The sequence below is a fragment of the Dryobates pubescens genome, chromosome 13 (assembly GCF_014839835.1).
Source record: "Dryobates pubescens isolate bDryPub1 chromosome 13, bDryPub1.pri, whole genome shotgun sequence".
Classification (NCBI taxonomy): domain Eukaryota; kingdom Metazoa; phylum Chordata; class Aves; order Piciformes; family Picidae; genus Dryobates; species Dryobates pubescens.
Window position 1 is genome coordinate 32,651,593 of NC_071624.1, and position 24,425 is coordinate 32,676,017.

Here is a 24,425-nt window from a genome sequence, read left to right on the forward strand (position 1 = left end):
CTGCCAGTGTGCCAGGCAGGCAGAACCAGCAGCAGGGTGAGAGCAAGGAGCAGGTTGCCCAGGGAGGTTGTGGATGCCCCAGGGCCAGGCTGGATGAGGTCTTAAGCAGCCTGGGCTGGTGGCGGCGTCCCTGCCCATGGCAGGGGCTTGGAGCTGGATGAGCTTTCAGGTCCCTTCCCACCCAGCCCATGGCAGGGTGCTGTGAGCACCCTGGGGCTGGCACAAGCCTGGCTGTCTCCACAGCACTTCGGAGCTGCCTGCCGTGCCAGGACGCAGGCTGGGAACTCAGACAGATTTAGCTCTGCTTTGGTAAGGAGGCAAAGCTGCTGCCTCTTGCTGCCTCTTGCTGCCTCTTGCCTCCAGTGATTTGCATCTACAGCACTTTTTGGGAAGGATACAAGTGCTGAGGGGAGGGGGAAGACAGCATTTTCTAGAATACATCCCTGGAGAACCTACAGCAGGGATAAAATTATGCACATGAATTATGCATCTGAGTTATGATTTCACTCCTATTTTTGTTGGGATTAGCTCATGTTTTGGTGTGCATCCCTGGCAGGTTGCTGGTGGCTCAGCAGCTAGCAGAGCTGCCTCCAACTCCCAGCAGGTCACTGTGGCTTCAGGTCCTGTGCTCCCCACTCTGCTGGCAGCAAAAGCTTCTCGTGGATCCAGCACGGTAAGGGGGGCAGCCCCCACCCCTTCACCCCTCCGGGGTCTGGGCAGGGCAGTTGGCTGTGGTCATTTGTGGCATCTCTTCAGAAAACAGCCAGCAGGTGAAAACAGATTGAGGTTTAAGACTCAAACCCCAAGCCTGCATGATTCTCTACAGAGGGAGAGGTGTTTGCAGGACATCAGCCAGGCCCCACCGGTGTCCCTGAGTCCCCACTGGTGTCCCCTGAGTCCCCGCCGCCTCCTGGGGAAGGGGGAGGCAGAGGTGGGAACACCCCAGCCCCTGCCAGCTGTGGGGAGAGGAGCACAAGGGGGAGGCAGCAGCAGCTTTCCAAAATGCCCACAGCAGGCTGGGCTGCAGTCCCAGCGCAGTCAGGTTAAATAAAGGCAGCAAATCCTTCCAGGAGAAGCATCCTGGGAATGCTGAGCTCTGTTTCCAGGAGGGCTGCTGCCCCCAGCCCACAGCTGCTTCCCAGTGAATGGAGGCTTAGTGTCCCTGTTGCAGGGGAGGAATTATCCTAATGAGCCAAAAGCACCAGGGCACCTGCACCCAGGGCCAGGAGTGGGCTCAGAGTGGGGGTACAGGCTGGGGTGGGCACAGGCATGGGCACCCTCCTCTTGGTGGGGAGGGCTGGGGGGGCTCAGGGGGCTCCCTGGCTGGGTTCTTCCCTTGCCAGCTCACACAGCCTGTCCCATGCCCACAGCCCCTCTCTGCTGCTGCCTTGCAGTAGCAGCCCTGACAGCCCAGCACGGTTTGCATGAGCAAACGAGATTAGGAAAGCATGTGAAATATTTGTGTCTGCTGAGCAGGGGCAAACAAGCCTGGAGCCAGCCCTGTTTGTCCTGTCAGCTGCTCTGCAGCTTGGGGAAACAGCAGGGAAGGCCTTGGGAGAGATCTCTGGCACCAGCAGAGAGAATGCTAAGCGTGGGGGGGGGCTGACTGGGCACAAGCCCTCGGGGAATGTCCATCTGTGGCTTGGAGCAGGCAGGGGCATCCCATCAGTCCCCCTCCCAGGGCTGGGGCTCCTGTGTGGGAACTCCCCTGGGACACCTGTGTGACAGGGGGACTGTCCTGGGCTCGGGGGTCTCTCATCTGCTTTGAAATGCTGCTGATAGGAAGGGAAAAGTTAGAGTTGGGTGGGCCAAGGAGAGCAGAGGCAGGGCTGACAGAAACAGCAAGGACCAGGAAAGCCCAGGGCTGAAACCCCTTGGAATTCTCTGAGCTTTGGGGCAGTTCTTCTGCCTGAGCAGTAAGATTCAGCTGAACTCTCTCCATTTTGGCTTTGACAGGAGCTGACACATCTGAAAGGTGGGGAGGAGGAGGCAGGGAGAACCATCAGCAGCTCCCAGCTCACCACTTGGTCAAGATCAGCAGGCACCTGCCGTGCCCTTGAGCTCTGTGTGGTGGCTCCTGCTCAGGTGGCTTCCCCACGGCAGCTGTCACCATCCCTGCATCATCCAACCACCTGCCTCAATGCCAGGGATCTCATCCATGTACTCCTCAGGATTATCGATTTCCAGGAGCTCCTGGGGGGCTTTCAGACCAGAGCAGCTACCCCAGGGATTTCTGCTGAGCTGTGCTCACACAGCTGGACCTGGTGGGACTCAGCCCAGGAGAAACAAGCCCAGGGAGGACACTTTCTGCCCACGTTTTTAAGCCCAAAGCAGCTCCTGCAGCCAACAGAGGAGGAGATTCCCCTGCAGCCTGGGGAACCATCCCATCCATGCTTTCCCCTGGGCCCTTCAAAGGGGCTGAGGAATGCAGTTCCCACTAATTGTCTTTGCAAACACCAACCTAAAATCCTGATCGTGGATGAGAGGGGAGGAGAGGCCCCCCCGGGCTGTGGCTGCCTTGTTTGCCTGGGACCTGAGGTTTGATGATTGATTAAGACTTCAGGTTTTTAACAGCATTATGTTGGCTATCGTTGGAAGATGTTCCTACAATTAATTGAGATTTCAGAGGCTGACTGAGGAAGAAAGAGACCATTTTGTGTCCCCTACCAGATGGCCTAAACCAGCTGCTCACTTTTTTTCCCTTTGAACTGTGATTCTAATGACTTCTCTGTCCTTTGAAGTCTGCTTCTGAGCTGCTGAACCAGATGTATTTGCATGATAGTAGCAGAATGCCTTTCACAGTGGAGGACTTGTGCTATTTCCCCTCCTGGCCACTCCTGGAGGCTGAGAGGTTTGCTCTCCTTTGGTGGTTGTGAGGGGTGAGTACCTGTGGAGGCTCACCAGGCCCTGGTAAAACGTGCCCTGGTGCAGCATCCCTGCCTGCAGATGCCCACAGCATCTGTAGCCTGCTTCCAGCTGGCTGCTTCCTAAGCCCATGCAGCAGTGTCAGTCTGCTTTCAGTCACAGATTTATGAGGGCCTCACAAAAGCAGGGGCTGCCCTCAGCACACATCTCAGCCCAGTTTTACACACAGGAGGCCAAGAAGAAAGGAAGAGCTTTAAATATGTATTGAGGTGCTTCAAAAATAATAAATCACAATGTACAGCAGGCACAAAAGGAGCAGAACCCAACACCCCCCAAAGAAACCCCCTGAGTGGGGGGCTGCTGGGAATTCATGCCGAGCTGGGAAGCTGCTGCTGCTATTCCTGGCTTTGAAGGTGCAAACCCAGCGCAGCTCTGGCTGAGTTTATTGCCCCTGGGAGCCCCTGGGAGCCCCAGGCTTGCCCACTCGAGGAGCTGTCACACCCAACCCACACCTGTGGTCCTTCTGACAGTGATGAGGACCCTGGCACAAAGGCTGTGCCCTGCTGGAGGTGCCCACATGCTCCTCTTTTCCCAGAGCACTTACAGGATGTCAGGCAGCTGCTGTGCCCTGGCAGGGCAGGACTGGGCTGGCAGAGAGCTCTCTCAAATCCTCCCACAGCATTCACGTGCTTGAGGCTCTCTCTGCTGTGTGTTTCACTGTGCCTGCCTTGGAGGCCTGTTGGGGACTTTGGGGGAGCAAATCATAAACAATAAATGGGATGATAAAGGTAAGCAGCAGAGCAATTAGCCAGAGCCAGACAGCCCTGTATCACAGTATCACAGTATCACAGTAACTAAGGTTGGAAGAGACCCCAAGGATCATCAAGTCCAACCTGGGCAAAGCAGAGAGCTGATGGCACACCAATTGAGCTGCTGGCTGATAAGGCAATGAAAGGGAGACAGAGGGAGGTAAACTGGAGGTTTAGAGAGTCTCTTGTGTGGGGTGCCAGCCCTCAGCTTGGCATGCTTGTGACATGGAAGGAGAGGGCACTGAGCCCTGAACCTTCCAGGGTGATGCAGGTCCCTGTCCTGGCAGCTGGTGCTGTGCAGCAGGGCAGTAACACTTGGTCTGTGCATTTCCCCCTCAGCTGAGGCCTTTCAGTCCCTGGCTCCTCTCCCAGGCTCCTGTTCACCAGGCAGTGGTGGGCACTGCCAAGCCGTTTGAAATCAGTTCTGGGTGAGGTGCAGATCAAATCTGCAGTCATGCCCTGAAGGTGAGTTGGTTTCTCTTCCCCACACTGCCCCAGCTCCCTGTGTCCCCAGTGCTGAAGTCAGCTGTGTGCTGTGTGCTGTGCCTGTGCCTGCGCTGGGTACAGAAGGATCCAGGGCAGTGGCACAGCAGCAACCTGTTACAGCTGAGCAGTCCTGGCCAGCAGCCCCGTTCCAGGCTCCACCGATCCCTTCTGTTGGTTTTAAGGAATCGCTGAGTGTCCAACACGGTTAACTCCACAAGGTCTCTCCCTGGGGCAGCTGTGCCGGTTCCAGGCGCTGTGGCCACAAACACGGACAGGCAGTGCCACCTACCGCGGTGCTCCCTGCCCAGCCGCACCAGGGCCCCGCGGGCGCTGCCCGGGGCAGGGCACTGCGGTTCTCCTGCTGGCCTCTGCTCACCAATTCGCCTCCCTTCCTGCGCTGCTGTGAGTGGGACAGGGCTGAGAGGCTCACAGGATCCCAGACCGCTTTGGGATGGAAGAACATTTAGAGCTCATCTAGTCCAACCCCCTTGCAGCGAGCAGGGCCCCCTGCAACTCAAGCAGGCTGCTCAGGTGAGGGTCATAGGACCATAGGATGCTAGGGGTTGGAAGGCACCTTCCAAGGTCACCGAGTTCAACCCCTCTGCCAGAGCAGGACCACGGAATGCAGCACAGGTCGCACGGGATCATAGCTGGGAGCAAGACACCACTGTGAGTGTGTCCTGGCTGTGAGCCCGGCACGGCTGTGCCCCAGCAGCGAGTGTGGCACTGCTGCGCGGGTGCCATGGCTGCGGGTGTGCCACAGCCCAGGCTGTGAGCCTGGCACGGCTGTGCCCCAGCAGCGAGTGTGGCACTGCTGCGCGGGTGCCATGGCTGCGGGTGTGCCACAGCCCAGGCTGTCAGCCCGGCACGGCTGTGCCCCAGCAGCGAGTGTGGCACTGCTGCGCGGGTGCCATGGCTGCGGGTGCGCCACAGCCCAGGCTGTGAGCCCGGCACGGCTGTGCCCCAGCAGCGAGTGTGGCACTGCTGCGCGGGTGCCATGGCTGCGGGTGTGCCACAGCCCAGGCTGTGAGCCCGGCACGGCTGTGCCCCAGCAGCGAGTGTGGCACTGCTGCGCGGGTGCCATGGCTGCGGGTGTGCCACAGCCCAGGCTGTGAGCCCGGCACGGCTGTGCCCCAGCAGCGAGTGTGGCACTGCTGCGCGGGTGCCATGGCTGCGGGTGTGCCACAGCCCAGGCTGTGAGCCTGGCACGGCTGTGCCCCAGCAGCGAGTGTGGCACTGCTGCGCGGGTGCCATGGCTGCGGGTGTGCCACAGCCCCAGGCCCGCAGCTCCTCGGCCATGCCGAGTGCTGCTGCCTGCACACCCGAGGGACCCATGCAGGCTGTGTGCCTGTGCCGGCTCCAGAGGCGGTACCGGACCTGCGGCCGCCCCCCGGGGCTCCCCCTTTTCTCATCCCCAGGCTCCTTGGAGGCGAAGCACAGCCCCGCGGGGCGATGCCAGCCCCAGCACGGAAGGCCCCGGGGTGCAGCGCGGGGCTCCCGGCCGTTCCCCCCGCTCGTTCTGGCCTTTCCCCGATGCCAAGCCCGCCCCCCGCGGCGCGCCCCTCACCGGCGCCTCGCCGGTGTCGCAGACATCGCAGGTATCGCGGCCCCTGCCGGCCGCCGTAGCCGCCCCGGAAGCGCCGCGCGTTGCCATAGCGCCGGTGCCGGGCGGGCGGAAGATGGCGGCCGCGGCGGCGCCGCAGGAGCCGGAGCCGGGCGCTTCATTCCGCCGTTACCTGGCGCGGCTAGGAGCCCTGCGGCCTCAGCCCGGCGTGGAGCGGCCCGACGGTGACCGCCGGCGCACCGAGCTCCACCTGCTCTTTGACCAGCTCATCTCGGAGAGCTGCGGGCCGGCGGCTGGGCCCAGCCCGCAGGTACCGCGGGGCCCGGCCGGGGAGCGCGGCTGTGGGGCAGGGGAATGGCTCGGGAATAAGGGATGGCCCGGGGCTGGGGGCCCGGGGCACGGCCCATGGCGGGTGGCCCGGGGCTGCCGCCGCCTGCCCTGGAGCGCTCCCCCAGACACGTGTGCGGGTCCGGCGCACGTGGCTCAGCTGATGATGTGGTTTGCATCCTAGCTTTGCAGTCTCTTTCTTTTCCAGGATGTTTGTGCACTGCTTGTCCAAGGCTGTCAGCTGGTTCACCTTGATCAGGAGCATCTTGTCAGCAAATTTTGTCAGCTTATCTATCACTTGCTTAACAGATTTCAGGTAGGAAAAGTTTGGTTTTGTCCCTTCTTTCCCTGTCTGCTGACTCCCTGGGTCCCCTGCTAAGCTGGGGAGGTCTCTGGGGTCCCTTTGCAGGGCTGTGGAGGTAGCCTTCGTGCAGAGTTTCTTGGCTTTTCATTGTATTGCTTATTTACAGAATCACAGAATCACCAAGGTTGGAAGAGACCTCAAAGATCATCAAGTCCAACCTGTATTTATTGTTAGCTGAGCTTCTATCTGTGGCTCTAGCATAGCTCCTCACCTAAAAGCAGCCCTGCCAGCAGCAATGCACCACCAGAAACCCTTCTGGCTCTGGGACTCCTGTGCTGATGTCTCCAGTTGCTGAGTGTGGGCTGATGCTGTGATGGTTTGGGTTTTAGCAGCCACATTGCCTGGGTCTGTCACCACTATGCTCTCTTCAGCAGTACCTGATGATGTTTTCTTGACCACAGCCTTTTTCTGTTCCAACAGGTGGTGGTTGATGAACAGAGCCTGAATTTTCTTCTCTCCTACTGCATCTCTGCTCTGAAGCAGTGCAGCTCTTGGACCCACGTGGAAATTCTGCAGGCCTTAGCAGCTCTCCTTTACAACAATGGACCTAAGTGTCAGAAGGTGAGTTTGCATGCCAGCAGAAGGTGGCCACACAATGTGTGCACCCTTTAGCTGTTGCTACTTGGTGTTTGTTTCCCCCAAAAGAAAGCTGAGGTTCTCACATTGTCTCACCTCTCAGGCTGAGATTAGGTCCCTTTCAAACACTGAGGAACAAGAGGAAATCTTCCAGGGGAGGTTTAGGTTGGACATGAGGAGCAATTTCTTCCCCCAGAAGGTTGTCTATCCCTGGCCCAGACCTGCCCAGGGCAATGGGGCAGTCCCCATCCCTGGAGGGGTTTCAGAGCTGTGTAGCTGTGGTGCTGAGGGCCGTGGCAGTGATGGGTTTGTGGCTGGGACTCAATGGTCTTAAAGGTCCTTTCCAGCCTGGATGGTTGTGAGCAGCTGAGTGCCAGCTCTGAGAGGTGCCTGTGCCAAGAACCAAGAGCTGACAGGGCCCTTCCCATGCTCAACACCTTCATACCTGCAGGCTGCAGCTTGGCTAGGGGCCCACCCAGCCCTGGCTCCTCACACTTCTTTAACACAAGACGAGAGGTTTGGAAGTTGGGGTTGCCCAGGGGGTCCCTGGGGTCCCTTCCAGCCTGGCAGTCAGATCCTGTGCAGCCTCTCTGTGGAGTCTCAGCCTGCAGCTGGCCGGTCTGGCTGTGTGGCATAGCTGGGTGTGGCCAAGGAGGAGAGCCAGCTCCGAGCCCTGCTGACTTCTGCTGCTTGCTTTCAGCACCTGCCAGCGCTGCTGGGCCAGGCTGGGCTCCTGCTGCAGCTCAGCGCCGCCGCTCAGCCCGACGCGGAGCTCCGGAGGGCAGCGGTGCACAGCATGGCAAACCTCTGCCTCAGGTGGGTGCCAGCCTTCCCAGGGGCTGGGCAGGCTGCTTCAGAGGCTGTCCCTCTGCCAGCAGGCACAGCTGGGCTGCTGTGTTTGTGCTGGGAGCAGCAGGTTCAGGACCAGGCAGCTGTGTCTGCGTGAGTCTGCGGTGTAAAGCTGCAGCGCTTCAAGGCTGCATCATCTCTGGGTTCAGAGAACCACAGGAGGGGTTGGCTTGGAAGGGACCTTAAAGATCACCCAGTTCCAACCCCCTGCCATGGGCAGGGACACCTCCACTAGCCCAGGGCTAGCCCAGGGCTGCTGAAGGCCTCATCCAGCCTGGCCTTGACACCCTCCCAGGTGGGGACATCCACCTTCTCTCTGGGCAGCCTGTCCCAGTGTCTCCCCACTCAGCCTTCCAGGAGTGCTGTTACAGAGCTGAGTTTAGGGAAGGAAGGTATCAATTGGTGCACTGTGGGGGCCCTGCAATGGTTCTCTGGGGTAACTTTGCATAAGAAGTGGTCAGCCACAGGTTTTTGCTGCTGCCCTGTTGAAGTCCATCCATTCTTCCATTCCACATGTGAAAACAGTGATGCCACAGCAGCAAAGCTTCATTAGCTGCTCTCTGGGAAGAGCTTGGACTAAGCAGACTGTGGGCAAGCAAGCACTTAATGAAAGCAACAGGTCACTGGGTGTGCTCTGCAGAGCTTTGTGGTTGATGGTGCCCCTGAACAGATGGTTTGGGTTTAAGTAAAACAAAGCAAACCTCAAGCAAAGCAACACAAAAGGTTGGAGTTTCAGCACCTGTAGGTGAAGCCTGAAGAACTGCTTCATGTGAGTGAAGACCACATCTGGCAGTTTGGGACATGCTGCTGCTTCTGTGTGGAGAGTTGGGCTTGTTCAGCCTGGCAGGCTCAGCAGGGATATAAACATGTGGTGAGAGGGAGCCAGAGCCAGGCTGTGCCCAGGGGAGGGACAAGAGGCAGAGGAAGTTCTGATTAAACCTAAGGGGAAAAGGAGATAATAAATAGAGGTAAGGACTAGCAAGCCCTGGCATGAGCTGTCCAGAGAGGCTGTGGAGCCTCTGTCCTTGGAGATCCTCCAAACCTGCCTGGGCACAGTCCTGGACAGCCTGCTCTGGTTGACCTTACATCAAGCAAGGATGTTGGACTGGATGGATGCTCTCCAGAGGCCCCTTCCAGCCTCAGCTGTTCTCTGAGTCTAATGTCAGCAGAATCACTGCAGTGGCAGAGCTGTCCTGGGAGTGTAATCAAAGGTGTGGATGGCTTGAGGTAATGAAATGTGTGAGACCCAGGTGCTTAGGACTCCATTACAGAAGACTTTGCTTAATGGCTTTAAATCTGCTGCAGCAGTTGGCACCTCTTAGTGAATGGCACTCAGGGCAGCACAGATGAAGTGCTGTGGTTGCCCTCTCTCTGTGCAGTAAGTAAGTGGAGATGGAAATGTTTCAGCACATGAAGGTGGCCCAGACTTCATGGGGGCTCAGGAAGTGGCAAAAAGCATTCTCAGGCCCTCTGCAGTGCCACCTTCTGCCTGGAGAGCTTGCTCAGCCCTGCTGGAGAGGCACTGCAGTTGGGAAGGTGGCCACAGAAGCAGAGCAGCTGCCAGGCACACCCTGCTCCTTGTGCAGGAGGTTTCCTTCTGTCCTCTAGTGCTGGAGCTGCTCCCTTTCAAAGAGTCAGCCACCCCTCTGGGGCAGAGGGCTCAGGCCTGAGCCTGGAGGCAGCAAATCAACCATTTGTTCCTTCCTGCTGTAATTGCAGTGTGCCTGGGCAGCCATACCTGGAGGAGTGCTACAGGAGTGTCTGCTTCCAGACTTTCCTCAGTGTGCTGCAGACTTCTAAACCCTCTGATGGAGATGACATCACTTTTTGCATGGTGAGTGAGAGTCTGGGATGCTCCAGTGAGGAGATTGTGCTAGTGGAGTGTTGGAGTTTGGGGTACTGGCAGCTGAGGCTTTGCTTAAATAGCCTTAATTGAATCATTATTGTTATTATCTCTTTTAATAAGCCTAAGAAATTAATAAAGCCTGAGCAGGCTGCCCAGGGAGGTGGTTGAGGCCTCACCCCTGGAGACATTCAGCATCAGCCTGGCTGTGTCCCTGGGCAGCCTGCTGCAGCTGGAGGTGTCCCTGCTGCCTGCAGGGGGGGTGGACAAGATGCCCCCTGAGGGTCCCTTGCAGCCCAGTGCAGTCTGTGGAGCTGGGATGGTGTTGAACAAATCCACCTGGGAGATGTGAACCTTCAGAGGCTGGGGAAGGGAAGGCTGATGAATTGTGTGGTTTGGTTTCAGTTGCTGCAAAGTGCTCTGAAGGGTATCCAGTCCCTTCTCAATGGTGGGAAGATGAAACTGGTGCAAACTGACCAAATTGGATCTCTTCTTGCAGTGTTCAAGGTAAATACTTCTCTCCCCCTGGAGAAAGGCAGGCACTGGGAGCTGCCTGTCCCTGGTGCTTGTCAAGGAGGGAAAGAGAGGGAGCAGAGAAGCTTGACCCTGAGGGGAAATGCAGTGTGGGAGACAAAGAAGCAGCCCCAGAGCTTCCCTCCCAGCATTTTCACTGCACTGCCCACAAAGGATGGGATCCAGGAGGCTCTTTTGTTTTGGACCCACTTAAAAAAGGGCCAAAGGTTTTGTACCTCTCTAGGCATGGTTGAACTTCAGCTCCTGCACAGCATGGGGGCAGGCAAGCCCTGGGGGAAGGCTGGCAAGCCCAGCTGAACACTGCTGAACACCACCAGAGTGTACAGCAAGGCTTTGTGCATCAAAAGGGCAAAGAATCCCAGAGCCATAGATCTCTGGAGGGTGGAAGAGAGCTCTGACATCACCAAGTCCAGCTGCTCACCCAGAGCTCACAGTGCCACCACTGCTGCTGAGCCACATCCCTGGGGTGGGGGCTCCACCACCTCCCTCTGCCAGTGCCTGAGAGCTCTTGCTGGGAAGAGACTGTTCCTAACATCCAACCTGCACCTCCCCTGGCACAGCCTGAGGCTGTTTCCTCTTGTCTTGTCCTTGTTGCATGTGAGAAGAGACTGAGCTCCAGCTCACTGCAGCCTGCTGCGGAGCTGCTAACACTGTGTTGCTGTTGCAGAAGTGCATGTTCCATGGACTGCCAGGACTGAGCATAGAGGTGCCCACAGCCTTGTACCCAGCCCCCCTGCCTCAGTATGACAGAAGGTCACCTCTCAAGCAGGAGCAGTCAGAACCAGCCACCTGTAAGCAGCCAGGGGTAAGCTGAGCTGCCGCCTGTGTGCCGCCTGTGTGCCGCCGCTGTGGCACCCAGCCTGCAGCTGGTGCCTGCCAGCTCTGTGTGAGACACTTCAGCTGCTTTGGAGGTGCTGATTCAAACCTCTGCCCTGAGGGAGGCTGCTCTGCAGGCTCAGCTGAGGAGCACAGCTGACTGCACAGGGTGGGTTCCCTGAGCTGGGCTCAGTGCATCAGTTGCTCATCTCCAGGCAGGAATTCCTGGCCTGCAGGGCTGGGCCTAGGGGCCTGCAGAGCTGGGCCTAGGGGCCTGCAGGGCTGGGCCTAGGGGCCTGCAGGGCTGGGCCTGGGGGCCTGCAGGGCTGGGCCTAGGAGCCTGCAGAGCTGGGCTTGGGGCCTGCAGGGCTGGGCCTAGGGGCCTGCAGGGCTGGGCCTAGGGGCCTGCAGGGCTGGGCCTAGGAGCCTGCAGAGCTGGGCTTGGGGCCTGCAGGGCTGGGCCTAGGGGCCTGCAGAGCTGGGCCTAGGGGCCTGCAGAGCTGGGCTTGGGGCCTGCAGGGCTGGGCCTAGGGGCCTGCAGGGCTGGGCCTAGGGGCCTGCAGGGCTGGGCCTAGGGGCCTGCAGAGCTGGGCCTAGGGGCCTGCAGAGCTGGGCTTGGGGCCTGCAGAGCTGCCAGAGCTTTGCATCCTGTAAGTTCCATTTTTCTCTCCTAACCCTTTCACAGCTGCTTGGCTCTTTCCTGGGGTCAGGTTCACCCAGAGCCTGATTTCCTCCCACCTCTGTGCTCCTTAATCCTTCCACAGGTGGTTTTCTAAGCCTGTCCACCTCTGAGGTTGTTGATTACCTGATAGCCATAGGAGACAATCAGGTGGTACAGTCAGGGTAAACCTGCCTCTTTGCAGGTGTTCATGCCAGCAGAAGTGTTCCCTGCTGCCCCTCTGCAGCCCCTTCTGGGGCATCTGATTTCTCTAAGTTTTCCTGGAAGCCTTTGGCTGACTGATAGAGGCCAAAGCTTAATCTGAGGCTATTCAGAGAGGGGCAGATCCCCTCTCCTGCCCTGCTGGCCACACTCCTGGCTGCAGCCTGGCACACAGCTGCCTGCTGGGCTGCAGGAGGGCACTGCTGGCTCCTGGGGAGCTTCCCAGCACCCCCAAGGCTCTTCCTCCACTCATCTGAAACTCCTTTTGGAGCCTTGCATCATTTGACTCTGCTGCTGATTTGTTACACTGATGATACAGCCATCAGGTGTTGTGTTGAGCTCTGCTTTTGTTCTGCCTTGGCAATTAGTTTAGTTCCCAGGCATGTGTCCCTTAGCTGCTCAGCCAGGGGCTGCCTGCTCATTCCTGGCTGCATTCCCAGGCTGTTTGCTCAGTGTCTGCTTCTCATCTTCAAACAGGGCCGGAGGAAGAAGTCCAAAGGCAAACAGAAGAAGGAAGAGTCTGGGGAAGAAGGAAGAGAAGATTTGGGTGATGCAGGAGCTGAAGCAGCCCTTGGGGCAGAGGTGCTGAAGCTGCACTTGGGGGATGTGCAGAGCAGGCCTGGTTTAGATCCCCAGGCTCAGCCATCAGGTGCTGCCCAGCTGCCCACGGGGAAGGATCTGTCTGCAGCTCACAGCAGCTGGAAGAGAATCAGCAGCAGTGAGTCAGAATACTCTGATGCTGAAGGTGGAATACAGAGCAAAGTGAGGTGATTGCTGTTCCTGTAAGCATACAGCCTGGTAGCAGAGTGTGCTGCTGTGCAGAGGAGCTTAGGCTCTTGGAGTCACAGAGTTGGGTGGGAAAGGACCTTAAAGATCATCCAGTGCCAACCCCCTGCCATGGGCAGGGACACCTCCACCAGCCCAGGCTGCTCAAGGCCTCATCCAGCCTGGCCTTGAACACCTCCAGGGAGGGGGCAGCCACAGCCTCCCTGGGCAGCCTGTGCCAGAGTCTCCCCACCCTCACTGCAAAGAATTTCTTCCTCATCTCCAGTCTGTCTCCCCTGATGTCTCATCTTGAAGCATGCTTTTGGGTCTGGAGGTCTGGCAGAGGTTTTCATGTGAGCAGACTCTTAGTGTCCCCCAGGACCCTGCTGCTTCCTTCACGAGAGCTGTTGAGGAAATCTTTCCCTTTTTGGTTTGTGTGGTGGTGCAAGAGGAGGGGAGGGCAGGGGCTCACACTGCTTGGCAGGCTGGAGGTGGTCAAACAAAAAGGCTCCTCACAGGCAGCCACTGCCCTGAGGGCCAGAGAAGTCCTTAGAGGTCACTGCTGCTGCCTCATTCACCTTCTGCTCTGTTTTGCAGGTCTTACCAAGCCAGCGTCCGTCAGGGGGCTCTGGGCTGCTTCCTCTCTGCTGTGAAATCCATCGAGAGGAGAGTTCTGTATGGCTACTGGTCAGCATTTGTTCCTGATGCTCCTGGGATTGGCAGCCCCCAGTCACTGTCCCTCATGACTATTGCTTTGAAGGATCCTTCCCCAAAGGTGAGGCAGCTCTGAGGGGAAAACCAAACAGCTTGGAGGCTGTTTCCTCTGGCCTCCAGTCAGCACCTGGCTGTTGTGCCTGGGGCTGCTTGGTCACTGGACCACAGGAGATAGAAGAGGCTGGGTTGGTGAAGGGAGCAGAGGCTTGGGTCTCTGTGGCTGGCTCTGTAAGCTAGGAGGCAAGGTAACTGGGGCTGATTCTTCTGCTGCAGAAAGAGACTTTCATGAAGCTCCAGGGAGGTGTCACAAGCGGCTAACAGAAATGCTGTCTCCTTTCAGACCCGTGCCTGTGCTCTCCAAGTGCTCTCAGCCATCCTGGAAGGCTCTAAGCAGTTTCTGTCTGTTGCTGAAGATGCCAATGATCACAGGAGAGCTTTCACTCCCTTCTCTGTAACTATTGCTTCCAGCATCAGGGAGCTGCACCGCTGCCTGCTGCTGGCCCTGGTGGCAGAGTCCTCTTCTCAGACACTGACACAAGTAGTCAAGGTAACTGCACTGCAAACGTGGCAGCTGCTGCCCAGGGGGCAGTAAAGGTTGAGCACTGCAGTCTAAGAAGGACATTGAGGTGCTGGAGTGGGCACAGCAGAGGGCAGTGAAGCTGGTGAGGGGTCTGGGGAGCAGAGCTGATGAGAGGCTGAGGGAGTTGGGAGTGATCAGCCTGAAGAAGAGGAGGCTGAGAGACCTCATTGCTCTCTGCAATTAGGTTGCAGGGAGTTGGGGCTTGGTCTTCTCTTCCAAGTACCCAAGGGCAGGACAAGAGGAAATGGCTTGAAATTGTGCCAGGGGAGGGTTAGGTTGGAGATGAGGAAAGATTTCCTTGCTGCAGGGGAGGTCAGGGACTGGCACAGGCTGCCCAGGGAGGTGCTGGAGTCCCCATCCCTGGAGGTGTTCCAGAAACCTGTGGCCATGGCACCTGGGGCCAGGGTTTGGTGGCCATGGTGGGGTTGGGTTGCTGGTTGGACTGGGTGATCCTGGAGGCCTTTTCCAGCCTGAATGATTCTGATTCTTGAGGAAAAATGGTGTGGTGGGTTGGAAGCTTCCCATGGCTGTTGCATTGCCTTGGCCTTTCTGCCCAGGAGCTCAGTCCTGGGGAGCCAGGCTGGGAGCCAGTTTCCAAGCAGCAGGTAATTTGAGGCATTTCTTTTTCAGGTGCCCTCCAGTAATTAGCTGTCTGAATGCCCTCTGCACCCCCATGTGAAGGCAAATCTGGGGGAGGCCAGGCTGGCACTGGCAGCACTGCTCCACCTGTGCTCTTTTGTCTTTCAGTGCCTTGCAAACTTGGTCTCAAATGCCCCTTACAACCGCCTGAAGCCAGGGCTGCTCACCAGGGTCTGGAACCAGATCAAGCCTTACATTTATCACAAAGGTTGGCATTCCCTGGGGCTGCAGCCTCTTGGGGTGGGAGAGGTTGATTCTGAGTGGGATTCTCCCTGGTCTCAGGTGATAGGATGAGAGGAAATGGCCTGAAGTTGTGCCAGGGCAGGGTTAGGCTGGAGATGAAGGAAAGTTTCTTTGCTGCAGGAGTGGTCAGGGCTTGGCACAGGCTGCCCAGGGGGGTGGTGGAGTCCCCATCCCTGGAGGTGTTCATGGCACCTGGGGACAGGGTTGGATGGCCATGGTGGGGTTGGACTCAATGACATTAGAGGCCTTTTCCAACCTAAGCAGTTCTGTGTCTGACTGGTTCTGGGTGGCACTGATTCAGCATTGCTGCTTACAAACCAGCTGGGGATGTCCCCACACAATGCTTCATGAACCCATCAATGGGTATTGCTGTGGAGTGGAGGTATGATTGAGGCTGGCTATTGGGAAGAAATTAGTGAGAGTGAGGAGACCCTGGCACAGGCTGCCCAGGGAGGCTGTGGCTGCCTCCTCCCTGGAGATGTGCCAGGCCAGGCTGGGTGAGGCCTTGAGCAGCCTGGGCTGGCGGAGGTGTCCCTGCCGTGGTTGGAGCTGGCTGATCTTTAGGGTCCCTTCCAACCCAACCCATGCTGTGTCTCTGTCTGCAAACTCCCAAGGGACTCTGACAGGTCAGGCAGCCTCTCAGAGGCCTGGCCTGCCCCTGCCCTCCTCTCTTGCAGATGTCAACGTCCGAGTCTCCAGCCTGACGCTGCTGGGCGCTGTGGTCTCTGCCCAGGCGCCGCTGCCGGAGGTGCAGCTGCTGCTGCAGCAGCCCGGCTCCTCGGGCTCAGCCAGCAGTGGGAGCACAACCCCTGCCCGTTCCAGCTCTGAGCCCTGGAGAAAAGCTGCCCCCTCAGCAGGGGAGTGCCCAGGAGCCCCAGCAGGCTGCTCCTCTGCAGAGCCCTGCTGGCTGCTGCGGCTCTGCGTGGCCATCGTGGTGCTGCCGCGGGAGGACTCCTGCCCTGCCGCCGCCTCCCTGCCTGCCTTCTCCAGCCTCTATGAGCCCTGTCCCCTGCGCCTGGAGGCCCTGCAGGTGGGCACAGCACAGCTTGGGAAGCCAGGCTCACACAGCCACCTGCTCTGGCAGAGCCCTTGCAGCTCAGCCACTCCAACCACTGCTAACTCTGCCCAGGCTGGTGCTCGGCCGTGGCCCTCGGCGCCGCGGCTCTGCCTCCTGCCAGCACCTCCAGGCACGGGGGGTCGTGAGCAGCTTGGGGTGCAGTACCAGAGAGCTTTTCTCCTACAGGCACTCTTGCTTATCTGTTCTGGCTGCAGGACACCTCCCTGGCAGTCAATAATTCATGGTGCTGCTACCTGATAGTGCTTGGTGACCCTTTGGAAGCAGCCAAGGGAACAGGGAGGGTTTAAAGAGCTGGAGTGCTCTAGCAGTTGTTCTGCAAGGTGCCTCTGTCACACCAGAGTGCAGGCTGAGAGCCCACTGCCAGCCTCTCTGAGTGTGCCTGGGGTGTTCTGGCTCCACAGGAGGAGGAAACACTGACTGCAGTCCCTTGTCTCTGTGTTTAGGTGCTGGCTCTCCTTGTGAAAGGTTATTTCTCCCTGGCTCAGAGCTATTTCCTAGAACTTGGAGAAGTGGCTTGCAGGTGCATGGAAGAAATGGATCCCTCCATTCAGCTTCATGGAGCCAAAGTAAGAGCAGGAGCAGACAAGGCATGGGTTTACCAAGTCAGTTTTACCTGTCAGGTGAGGAGGGCAATATTCAGAGCATCTCTGCAAAGAGCTGGGGCCTGCTGCAGCTCTGGGAAGTGCAGTGCTGACAGCCTCAGAAGTGCTCCTCCTGCTTCCACTCTTGAATCCTCAGCAGACTTCTGTTGCTCTGCTGAGTCACCAGGAAGCTTGGGAAATGCAGAGACTCTAATCCTGCCCTTCCCTGCTTCAGCATCAGCTGCTGCAGGAGCTGCAGTCTGCCACCCAAAGGAGAGCTCCCAGCTTTCCCCTTTGTGCAGCCATCTGTTGTGCTGATCTGGCTGGAGGCTTTGTAAGGAGATTTCCCCCTCTAATTTCCTCACCAGTGGGGACAGAATAGAGTGCAGAGCAGTGCTGAGCCTTTTCTTTTTGCTCTCAGGGTGAGTAAGTGTGGTCCTAGGTAGAGACTGCTGCAATTCCATGGTGCTTGAGTCATCCCTGATGAAGTCCTTGTTGCTTTTTGTCTCCTTGCAGCTTCTGGAGGAGCTGGGCACTGGTGTGCTGCAGCAGTACAAACCTGACTCAACCATTCCCCCTGATCAGAGAGTTCCAGTCAGCAGGGTAGGTGTGTGGGGTCCTCAGAGATCACACTTCACTCAGCTTCCCTTCTTGAGCTCTCTGCAGAGCCATAGAGTCACAGAACCACTTTGGTTAGGAAGGCCCTTCCAGACCCTGCAGTCCAGCCATTCCCTGGCTCTGCCAGGCTGGTGCTAACCCCTGGCCCTCAGCACCACAGCTCTGCATCTTCTAAACACCTCCAGAGGCACTGGGCTCCTGTGGCTTGCTAGGAGTGCAGGTTGGCAGGTGACTGACAGCCCCCAGCTGTGTGGATTCAGGGCTGGGGTGGTGACTCCACCTAATGCAGTCTAATGTGAGGCTGTGTGGCCTGGAGGAGTGAGTGCTTGGCAGCAGCCCTGCAATGTCTTCAGAATGCTTCTGAGCACCCAGTGTTTGGGGCTTAAGAGCTGGAGTCACTCTGCTGTGTCCTTGCCTGCTCTAAGTGTGAACTTAGGCCTCACTGCTCAGTGTCAGGAGCTGACCCTGGCTGCTTCTGCAGGTGGTGACTTTCTGGACTCTGATGCTGAATGGCCCTTTGCCTGGCACCCTGCAGAGCTCTCCACATGCAACCCTCCAGACAAGTGCCTGTGATGCTCTGTCTTCTATCTTGCCAGAAGCCTTCAGCAGCCTGCAGGTAGGAGAGCTCTTGGAGTGTGGCATCTTCACCTCCTGAGGCTTCCTTCCCCTCTGCCAGCAGTGTGAAGCCTTTCACAGCTCAGGAGGAGAGGGTTGACAAACCTCCCAGGGCTGCTCTCTCTTTACATCCTGACCAAGCTGTGGCTGCTGGGGACTGGCAAAGGCCATGCTGGCAGTAATTAGCCTGCCCCAACAATGAAGCCCTGGGTAACAGAAGCTGTCTGCCTCTGCTGAGAGTACTCAGCCTTGGTGGTGGTGCACAGGAGGTGGAGGGCAAGAATCTCCCTGCAGGAGGGAGGGCTGAAGGGCTGAGCTTTTGCTGGCTAAGAGGCAGCTGAGCTAGCAGCCACAGGCTGAGGTTCACCACTTTGCCTGTGTGGTTTGTTCCCCTTTTGCCTGGCCCTGAGCACTGAGCTGCAGTGATTGCCCTGGCAGAGGCAAACCAACCTGCTGGCCTCACTCTCCCCTTGCACCATGAGATATGCTTTGAAACATGAAAGCCTTGGCAGTGTGTCACTGCTGCATTGTGCAGCTCCTTTGGTGTCACTGTGCCCTTCTTGATGGGAGCTCTCTGCCAGGCCTCACTTGCCCAGCAGCTGCTGGTGCAGCAGGAGCTCTGCAGCCCTCCAGCTGGTTCCTCTGAGGACAGTGTGCACTCCATCCCCCTGGACTCTGATCCCATACACTCTCTTCTCCCTGTGGCCAAGTGGGGGCAAGTTGGTGCCCACTCTGACCCTGTGCTCTGATGAAACAGATCCTGGTCATGGGTTAGTGAACTGACAATCTGTGCAGGATGGACCTGGCCTGCCTGGCTGTCTAGGGGAGAGGGGGAGGCAAGGCAGGAAGCTGCTGCAGTCTGCTGCCCCTCTGCTGGGTCCTGCCTCCTGTCTGCAGGATAGTTAATATTTTGGCTTCCTTCTCCTTGTGGTCTTCTCTATCAGCAAGCAGATCTTGCTGGGAGCCTTCCCATTCCCTGGGTGGCATCCTGAGGTGCCAGACAGTTCACCTTAAAGGAGGCTCTGCTCTGCATGGGAGCTTCCATGGATAGGCTGTGCCAGAGCTGTGGTCAGGTGTTTGTGGGCCAGGGACCTTTTGGCATCACAGAAGTGTTTGGGTTGGAAAAGGGCTCTAAGACCACCCAGTCCAACCCTCCCCCCAGCACCACCATGGCCACCAAACCCTGTCCCCCAGGGCCATGGCCACAGGTTTCTTGGACCCCTCCGGGGGTGGGGACTCCACCACCTCCCTGGGCAGCCTGTCCAGTGCCTGACACTTCAGTGTCTCTCTTGCCATGCCTGCAGAGTGAGCAGCAGATCCTGTGTGTCACCCTGCTGCTGGGCCTGAACCACAGCGAGAACCCCCTGGTGAAGGCTGCTGCTGCACGAGCCCTGGGAGTCTACATCCTCTTCTCGTGCCTCAGGCAGGTGAGAGCTGCTCTGCTGTGCTGCTTTTGAGCCACTCTGCTGAGCCATGAGGTGTGGCACAGGAGCTGGGCTGTAGTGTGTGTAGGTTTTCCTTGCTGCCTCCAGACCTGCTCTTGCCTTTAGAGGGCTGAACAGTGCAGCCTGAAATGAGAGGAGGCCGAAGCCAAAGTGAGAGCAGAGAAGGGGAGGGCAGGATCTTCCCTGAGCTGTCAGGGGGAGAAGTGGGAAAGGCTGAGCTGGCACAGAGGAGCTGCAAGAGGTGAGGTAGAGTTGAGCAGGGAGCAGCTGTCCAGAGCTGTGGAGTTTCACATTTGTGTGTTGTGAAAGCTTCAGGTTTGTGGCAAACTAAGCAATGAACTTCCTTGAGGGAAAGGCTGGTTGTGTCCACAGCAAACCTGAGCTGAGCTTGGCTGGGCTGCAGGACTCTGTAGCCTTGAGTGGGTGATTGGAACAGGGTTGTGCAGTAGCTGAAGCTGAGGCTGGATTCCAAAGTACTTTGGAAGGCAATCCCTCACTGCAGGCAGGGGAAGCACCCTGCAGGAGCTGTGCCTGGGCAGGGCAGCAGGGAGCCCAGGGCACCGCTGCTGTCGAGGAGCAGCCCTTGCTGAGGCTGAGACTGGCAGCCCAGGCAGTGGTGCTGGAGTCCAAAGTAACTGAAGCACCAATAACATCAAACAGCAGCTTAGAAGCTTCCAGTGACAGCTCCCCAGGAGAGTGGTGAGCTTGCTCAGGGTGCAGGCTTTGCCTGGGGGCTGAAGAGCAGAGCTGAAGCTGTGCAGAGAGCACCAGAAACGCAGTGAGTTGTCACCAGGAGTCTGACCAGAGCTGGTCTCTGCAGGCCCAGAAGTGTGGTGCTGAGGAGATCCCCTGGGGCTTGAGCTCTCTGATCTGCAGCAGCTTTTCTTTGGCAGGATGTGATGTTTGTGGCAGACACAGCAAATGCCATCCTGGAGTCCCTCCACGACAAGTCCCCCAACGTCCGTGCCAAGGCGGCCTGGTCCCTGGGCAACCTCACAGACACCCTGATCATCAACATGTGAGCACAGCCTGGCCTGCAGGCCCCCCTGCCCCCCCTGGCATCACCCACACCCCCCCTGCTCCCCCTGGCATCACCCACACCCCCCTGGCATCACACACACACCCCCTGCCCCTGGCATCACCCACACCCCCCTGGCATCACACACACACCCCCTGCCCCTGGCATCACCCACACCCCCCTGGCATCACCCACACCCCCCTGGCATCACCCACACCCCCCTGGCATCACCCACACCCCCCCTGCCCCTGGCATCACCCACACCCCCCCTGCCCCTGGCATCACACACACCCCCCCTGCCCCTGGCATCACACACCCCCCCCCTGCCCCTGGCATCACACACCCCCCGGGCCCTGATCCACCTGAGCCCCAGTGTGGCTGGGATGCTTCTTTTTATACCCTTCTCAGCCAGGCTGCTCAAGGCCTCACCCAGCCTGGCCTTGAACAGCTCCAGGCAGGAGGCAGCCACAGCCTCCCTGGGCAGCCTGTGCCAGGCTCTCCCCACCCTCACTCTCAAGAATCTCTTCCTCATCTCCAGTCCCAGTCTGCCCTCTCCCAGTGTAAATCCATTCCCCCTCATCCTGTCACCACAAGCCCTTGTCAGAAGCCCCTCCCCAGCTCTCCTGTAGCCCTCCAGGCCCTGGCACACTGCTGTGTGCAGCTGCAGGCTCCCTGCTTGCTTTCACTGTCACACAGAGGTGAAGTGGGTAAATGCTGACCCCCTCCCCAGGGCCAGGGCCGGGGGGAGCCCAGCCTCCTGCCACACTCCCAGCAGGGGCAGCAGTGCCCCCCCAGCCCTGCTGCAGGGCTGCCTCACAGCCAGTCCTTGCCCTCTGTTTCCCATTACACACTCAGTGCCTTGCTGACCTGCTGCCTTGCATTGATGGTTTGGTGTTCATTAATAACCACTGTGGTCACATGTAGGAAGGGCTGCCTTGCACAGCAGCCTTCAAAAGAGGGAGGCTTGGTCAAAGCCACAGCTTTGGGGCTGGATCCTCTCAGCTGGCCTTTCACAGCAGGGTTCTTCTCCTCCCCTCCCAGGGAAACCATGGGACAGAGCTTCCAGGAGGAGTTTTCTGATCTCCTGCTCCTGAAGATGTTGAGGTCTGCAACGGAAGCATCCAAGGACAGAGACAAGGTATGGGCAGGGGGGTGGGGGTGGGGTGCTCACAGTGCACTGAGCTGCTGCACTTGGATGTGACAAAGTAAAGGACACTTTGGGTGCTTTGTCCCAGTGGATGGAGAGCTGCAGCTCTGGAGCCCTCAGCACAAGGAGGACATTAACCTCTTGGAGCAGGTCCAGAGGAGGCCCCAGCCACAGTCCAAGGGCTGCAATCCTTCTCTCTGAGGACAGGTTGAGAGGCTTGGGCTTGTTCAGCCTGGAGAAGAGAAGGCCCCAGGGAGACCCCCTGCTGGCCTTCCAGTCCTTCAAGAGGCCAATGAGTGAGATGGTGACAGGCTCTTGAGCAGGGCCTGGGACAGGACAAGGGGTGATGGCTTGAACTAAAAGAGGGAGATTCAGACTGGAGAGAAGGGAGAAGTGTTTGAGGGTGGTGAGGCACTGGCCCAGGTTGCCCAGAGCGGTGGGGGATGCCCCATGCCTGGCACCATTGCAGGTCAGGTTGTCTGGGGCTGTGAGCAGCCTGCTCTGGCTGGGGATGCCCCAGCTGCCTGCAGGGGCTTGGACTGGATGAGCTTGGAAGGTCCTTTCCAACCTAAAGCCTTCCAGGATCCTGTGCTCCTCTGGTGAGGGGCTGCTGTTTGGAGGTTTCCAGGGCTGCCTCCGCTGCAGGGCCCTCGGCTGTGCTGTCACAGGGCAGGGGGCAGGAGGAGTTTGGCTGCTTGGGTTGGGTTTGGGTGGTTTGGTTCTTTGTCTCAGGCTGACCACTCCCAGAGAGTGACCTTGCTGGTGGCATTTTGGGGAGCACCATCTGGGACCCCGGTGAGGGGCCAGGTCCTGTCCCTGAGCAGGACTCCCCAGCAGGCTTGGCAAAGGCTTTGCCAGGGTTTGGTTTGGTGTTCCGTGTGCTGCAGGTCAAGAGCAACGCGGTGAGAGCCCTTGGCAACGTGCTGCACTTCCTCCAGCCCTGCCACGTGGCCAACCCCAGGTTCAGGGAGGCCATTGAGGACTCTCTGCAGGCCCTGATCCGCACCGTGCAGAGCGAGGCCACCATGAAAGTGCGCTGGAACGCCTGCTACGCGCTGGGCAACGTCTTCAGGAACCCTGCCCTGCCCCTGGGTGGGTGCCAGCCCTGCCCTGCCCTGCCCTGCCCTGCCCCTGGGTGGGTGCCTGCCCAGCCCTGCCCAGCCCTGCCCTGCCCAGCCCTGCCCAGCCCTGCCCTGCCCAGCCCTGCCCTGCCCTGCCCTGCCCCTGGGTCGGTGCCTGCCCTGCCCTGCCCAGCCCTGCCCTGCCCTGCCCTGCCCTGCCCCTGGGTCAGTGCCAGCCCTGCCCTGCCCAGCCCTGCCCTGCCCTGCCCTGCCCCTGGGTCGGTGCCAGCCCTGCCCTGCCCTGCCCTGCCCTGCCCAGCCCTGCCCTGCCCTGCCCCTGGGTCGGTGCCTGCCCTGCCCTGCCCTGCCCCTGCCCTGCCCCTGGGTCGGTGCCTGCCGCCCCTGCCCCGGGCTGGCACGGCAGGCAGTGGCTCTGAGCAGAAGCTCTGTGCTGGGGGAGAGGGGAGGAAGCAAACTGAGTCTTGCTGTTGGAGCCTTCCCGGAGCTCGTGCCGGTGAAAGAGGCTCAGCTCCTGGGAGCGCTCGCACGGCATCCGCTGTGCTGCACCCAGCTGGAGCTGCCCTGGCAGGGAAGAGGGCGAGGGTGGGCTTGGGGCTGTCCCCTTTCTCCTCTTGCAAGACTTCAGATTGGTTGGGCTTAAAGCAATTTCTCCTTCCACACCCCCTGGTCCTCTCCTTTAGAGCAGCTACAGCAAGTGTAAGCCCAGGAGGTGTGTGGGAGATAGCCTCACAGCTTTGTGTGCTCTGACTGACTGAAAAGGACTTCTTGTGGTGGTTGGCCTTTTGCAGGAGAGGCTCCGTGGAGCACCCAGGCATACAGTGCCCTCTCCTCGGTGGTGAAGTCCTGCAAGAACTTCAAGGTGCGGATCAAATCGGCCATGGCCCTCTCCGTCCCCAGCAGCAGGGAGCGCTACGGCTCCACGGAGCAGTTTGCCCAGATCTGGGCTGCCCTGGTGCTGGCCTTGCAGAAGAGCGAAGACGCTGAGGACTTCCTGGAGTTCAAGTACAGTGCCAGCCTCAGGACACAGATCTGCCAGGCTCTGCTGCATTTGTTGAGCCTGGCACGGGGCACAGACCTGCCGGTCGTGCGGCAGAGCATCGGGGAGCAGGGGGCTGCCATCGGGGCCTACATCCTGCAGTACCTGAAGTCTGGGGCTGAAGAGAACGAAGCAGGAAGGATGCACAGGGACTGGTGTGAGAGGGAGAGAGTGGTGAAAGGAGCCATTGAACATCTGGGTGGGCTTGAGAAACAGCTGGAGGGCAAAGCCAGGGTGAAAGTGTCCGAGTATCTGGAAGGTGTCTTGGCAAACCATGCCAGTGCCACCGAATTAACGGAGGCCTAGGCAGAAACGGGCACCAGGTGCTTCTGGCTGGGCTCAGAGGGGACCACGCTGCCTCCCCTGACACAGGGCAGCTGGGAGCTCCCTCCTGCTGGGTGAGTCACTGTGTCTCTCTCCCCGTGAGTGGCAGTGTGCAAGTTCAATCCTGCCACCACATACAGCACAGCTAGACCCAGCTGGAGCAGCGAATGGGAAGCTGTCTTGGCAAGCAGATGAGATGCAGTGGATGTGTACACAAGACACAGGAGTGACAGTAGGGACAGCAGGTGACACAGAAACACCCTCCTGAGGAGAGGCCCCCCTGGCTTCCCCCAGAACCCCTCTCTCTCTTCTCCCCTTTCTTGCCCAAGAGCTAACTGGATGGCAAGAGGGATTACAAGAGCTACTAAGAGAGACTTCATTAGCTCAGAGCAGCTGTTAAGAACAAGTTAGTTTGGCTGTCTCCTAAGGCCAAGGTCAGTTGCATGCAGGCTGGCCAGGAGCAGAGGAGAAGAGCAGGAGCAGCCTGAGCTCAGGCTGGGTTCCTGAGGTCCCATTCTGTGTTCTGCCAATGAAATCCCTGTAGGATGATCTTTTTTCCTTCCTCACACCAAAACACCCCAGCTGGAGCATTCTGCAGCTGTCCTTTTCTTGAAGGCACAGCCTGAA

At 58.7% G+C, this 24,425-nt stretch overlaps 1 protein-coding gene across 1 annotated transcript; it reads left to right on the top strand.

Annotated features, from left to right (window-relative positions):
• The first annotated feature begins 5,839 nt into the window (after positions 1-5,839).
• Positions 5,840-23,876, top strand: HEATR6 (HEAT repeat containing 6). The gene is made up of 20 exons (XM_054166865.1): positions 5,840-6,034; positions 6,260-6,367; positions 6,836-6,976; positions 7,692-7,807; positions 9,560-9,674; positions 10,089-10,190; positions 10,885-11,022; positions 12,391-12,680; positions 13,276-13,453; positions 13,733-13,939; positions 14,720-14,819; positions 15,532-15,884; positions 16,376-16,498; positions 17,030-17,116; positions 17,613-17,747; positions 19,051-19,173; positions 20,085-20,209; positions 21,251-21,347; positions 22,244-22,448; positions 23,227-23,876. Exons 1-20 carry the CDS (start codon positions 5,840-5,842, stop codon positions 23,778-23,780), a joined length of 3,492 nt encoding a protein of 1,163 aa, XP_054022840.1. The 3' UTR covers positions 23,781-23,876.
• Positions 23,877-24,425: the final 549 nt, after the last annotated feature.

Bases quoted from the DNA above. Each gene is read 5' to 3' on its own strand.
- HEATR6 (XM_054166865.1), top strand. From the start codon at position 5,840: ATGGCGGCCGCGGCGGCGCCGCAGGAGCCGGAGCCGGGCGCTTCATTC. The intron at 6,977-7,691 runs GTGAGTTTGCAT...GCTTGCTTTCAG, and splicing joins ATGGACCTAAGTGTCAGAAG to CACCTGCCAGCGCTGCTGGG. The intron at 22,449-23,226 runs GTGGGTGCCAGC...GGCCTTTTGCAG, and splicing joins GAACCCTGCCCTGCCCCTGG to GAGAGGCTCCGTGGAGCACC.